Source organism: Ciconia boyciana, chromosome 16 (assembly GCF_034638445.1).
Source record: "Ciconia boyciana chromosome 16, ASM3463844v1, whole genome shotgun sequence".
Classification (NCBI taxonomy): domain Eukaryota; kingdom Metazoa; phylum Chordata; class Aves; order Ciconiiformes; family Ciconiidae; genus Ciconia; species Ciconia boyciana.
This window is the reverse complement of record NC_132949.1, coordinates 10,095,245-10,099,072: the sequence shown is the minus strand read 5'-3', so window position 1 is coordinate 10,099,072 and position 3,828 is coordinate 10,095,245. Positions and strand designations below refer to the sequence as shown.

Genomic DNA, 3,828 nt, shown 5'->3' with positions numbered 1-3,828 from the left:
CTGGGTGAAGAGACCACGCGAGGGGAAACGTGATGATGGCCCACTTTTTAATCAGCACTTATTTTATAAACTGAGGTTTTACAATTGTTTAGATGCTTACAGGCGTCTCTAGTATCTGTGGTGAAGGTTTACTACGAGACGGTCAGTGGGGAGAAAATGAGCACAATACATTGAGGCAAAATGCTTTTCATGAAATGTCATGAATAAATTTGTCCCTTTTATGATGAGTGTCATCATATAGGGGTATGTAATTTATTTAGTAATTTTTCTTAGAGCCTCAGGTCTTTGAGTGATAGGATTATAAGACATTTTTCTTTCTTTCCAAGGTAAATTTTCAGTTTTTCAAGCCCTGTTGACTGTTGAGAAAGGGACCAACTTTAAAAAAAAAAAAACAGTGGCAAATGCAAATCACCTTAGGTAGAAACCTTAAAAAATTACAAGTTTTTTTTTAGGTAATCCTGTGGTTTCTGACAGCTTACCTTGTGGTTTTTGAATGCTTGGAGTTCAAAGTGCTGCTGCAATGAATTTTAAAATAGAGACTTTAAGCTTGATGAAATAGTAGTGCAGTATAATGTAACAGGAAATAGGAAAAGGGGCTTAAAGATCTCTTTACACACTCTAGAAACAGACAAGGATAATATATAGGGCAAACCCAAGGCTTGCAGCTAAATTGAGCAATGCCAGGACAATTTCAGACTTTTGCAGATCTGACCCAGCTGTAGCCTGAGGATAGCACTGAGAAACCACACAGGAGAAACGGTGCAGAGCAGGAGCTGGGCAAAACTCAGCAAAGCGTGCAAAGAGCTTGGGGCAGAACTGAACAAAGTATCCACCTCACCTTCTGCACCCAGAACCCTGAAGGATTTGTACTGAATGGCTGCTGGCTCCTGGCAGGACCCCCTTGACAGCCCTAAGCCAGGCGGAAATTCAAATGCATCTCATAGTACTTGAGTTCACGCAGCTTCTTGCCCCTAAGTGGAGTGACCACCAGAAATGAGTTTTTAGGACCCTTCAGGGCTAAGGGGTCCCAAAGCCCTACCTTGGCCAGACGCTCTGCTGGTGCTGGTGTCTCCGGAGCGCCTCCTCTTCCTCACTTGTCCTTCAGCGTGGCCATGCCCAGGGCCTCCGAGCTGTAGTCGTACTGGTTGCTGGAGGACATGGACCGTCCCCAAGAGCACTGCAGGTTGGAGCCCCTCTTGCGAAAGGAGGATGTGAACCTGTAGAAGTTGCGGTGCCTGTTGCGCAGGTATTCCCGGTAGTTTTTGGTAAGCAGGGTGTAGAGGAAGGGGTTGATGCAGCTGTTGCTGTAGGTCAGGCAGGTCACCAGGTAGTTAATGCACTTTTGGGTTTGGGTGGTGAGCTGCAGGGAGCTGCTGTAGAGCCGCACCAGCTGCCAGATCCAAAACGGCAGGAAGCAGGCCCAGAAGACCAGCACGATGCTGAAAATCATGATGAGGACCTTCTGCCGGGGCGATCTCTTGCTCTTCTCCTTGTGGGGGGGGTTCCTCTGGGACTCCAGGTAGGTCCTGGCCAGGCGCGTGTAGAGGAAGCCAATGATGATTCCCGGAGCCATGATGCTGGTGCTGAAGAGCACCGTCAGGTAGGTCCGGTAGGCGTCCACGCTCCAGGTGGGCGCACACATCCTCTTCACCTTGCCCTCTGCCTTGCCCCCCTCGGTCAGGGTGACCATCAGCATCATGGGCAGAGTGAGGAGCAGCGAGACCGACCAGACGGCCCCCGCCGTGACCTTCCGGTAGCCGCGCGACCGTTTCAGGGTGTCCAGGGGCCGGGTGACGGCCAGGTAGCGCTCGGTGCACATGAGGGTGAGGGTGAAGATGCTGGCGTGCATGGTGAGCAGGTCCAGGCTGAGCAGGATGCGGCACCCCAGGTCCCCGAAGTACCAGTCCTGGGCCAGGTAGGTGCAGACGATGAAGGGGATGGTGGAGAGGTAGAGCAGGTCGGCCAGGGCCAGGCTGACGATGGAGCTGTACATGGGGGCGGCGCAGCGCGCCGAGTGGCACATCACCACCAGCGTGTAGACGTTCCCCGCCACCCCGGCCACGTACATCACCGACAGCACCGTCCCGAAGGCCGAGGGGATGAGCAGGGGGCCGCCCCCGGGGGCACTCCCGCCGCCCGCCGCCGCCGCCGCCGAGGCGTTGCCCCCCGCCGCCGCCGTCCCGTTGGGCTCCATGGGCGGCGGCGGCGGCCCCGCAGCGTCGCACCGGCCCCGGAGCTCCCGGCCCCGCCGGCGGCCGCTCCGCCCCCCGCGGGAGGCAGGGCCGTGCCGGTGCCGGGCCGCCCGCGGGGCTGCCCTCGGGGAAGGGCTGCCACCGCCCCCCGCCCCGCCGGGGCTCCCCCTCTCCGCGTCCGGAGGGAGAGCGGGGACCCCCCCTCCCGCCGCCGCCGCCGCCGCCGCCGCCCGCCCGGTGCGGGGCCGGCAGCGCGGAGCGGAGCGGCCGGGCAGGTGCCGTCCCGGAGGAGGCGGCTCCGTGCGGGGCCCCCGCGGCGGCGAGGCGGCAGCAGGAGGGGGCGCGGAGCGGCCCGGAGCCAGCGGGGGCAGGCAGCGTGCGGCCGCCGCCGGGCCGCGCTCAGCCCGGGTGGGGACCCGGCCCCGCGGAGACGGGCTCCCCAAGCTGGGAGCAAACTTGGAGCGCCCCGCGCCCCCGCGAAACAAACCCGCCAGGCAGATGCAGGCTGTGGGAGCTTCCTGAGGAGTTTTCCTGGCCACTCTGCTGTAATTTGGCTTTTCGCTCCCGGGTCAGCGTCGTTGGCAATAGGAACTCGTTGCTTTGCTTCAAGTCCTCAGGAAAAGAAATCTCGGGGGGCAATAGGGAGAGCCAGAGACGCCCCGCGTGTTTCTCAGGTAGACAGCACATAGTTTCAGACGTATTCGGAGATAGACTTAGATGGAGGTGGATGCAAAACCGGGGCTGAAACAGCCTCTTTTTTTCGTGGAAACAGCTTGTATTTTGAATTTTACTCTGAATAGCATGGCAGTGTTATAGTAAGATTCAAATCTGAGCTTTAGTGACAGCTGATTCACCTGAAGAGGGGGAAGCAGAGGGTGTGATGAATGAGGTTTACAGAGGCAACTTTTCCACACAGTTAGATAGGAAATCTGGGGACAGTTGCAAAATCAATGAGCGCCTTACATTTCGATCTTATTTTAGAGAAAGCAGAAATTAGGGCAATCCATAGTCAAAGGACAGCTTTCCAAGGGTACGAGAGTGCTGTATTTCCTCAGCTCCCGTGGATTTCCAATAGGAATTAACTGGCTTTTATGCCTTCAAACATTTCTGCTTAAACCAGAGTGCTAAAATGACTGCTATGTGTTTATTTGCTTGTTTTAATTCCTCCTCAAAGTGCTTTTGTGCAAACTGTCGTCTCATTCTCTGTGGCATGCTCCAAAGTGGTGAAGCTCCCTTTGACTCGTAGGAGCAGGACTTAGCCCTATAAAAATATTGTATTGAATACTCGGTTGTAATTAGCTGTGCAATTAACACACACATGTGTAACTCTGCTTTCCTTCCCAGTGCTGCTCATCAATGCACGTCTCTTTCCAAAGCACTCCAAATGCTTAAAGCTATATTCAATAAAGTAGCTGGCTCAAACACGATTTGAATGCTGGCGAGGGAGAAGAATCTAAATTGAATTATTGTCAGGCAGGGATTTGCTTTATCAGATTCAGCCATCGCACTGACAAAGTTCAAATCCAGGCGCTGAGATGGAGATTTTTTTTTCACTGGAAGTTCGGACTCCATCCCATGCCAGCGCCCTTGGCAGCCCTGCATTCCTCTGCGGCAGCTGAACCGAGCAGCTGGGAAT

General features: G+C 55.2%; 1 protein-coding gene across 1 annotated transcript; it reads right to left on the bottom strand.

Moving 5' to 3' along the window:
- Positions 1 to 1,090: 1,090 nt before the first annotated feature.
- Positions 1,091 to 2,194, bottom strand: LOC140660400 (urotensin-2 receptor-like). The gene has a single exon (XM_072881257.1). It carries the CDS (start codon positions 2,192 to 2,194, stop codon positions 1,091 to 1,093), a length of 1,104 nt encoding a protein of 367 aa, XP_072737358.1.
- Between the last annotated feature and the right edge of the window lie 1,634 nt (positions 2,195 to 3,828).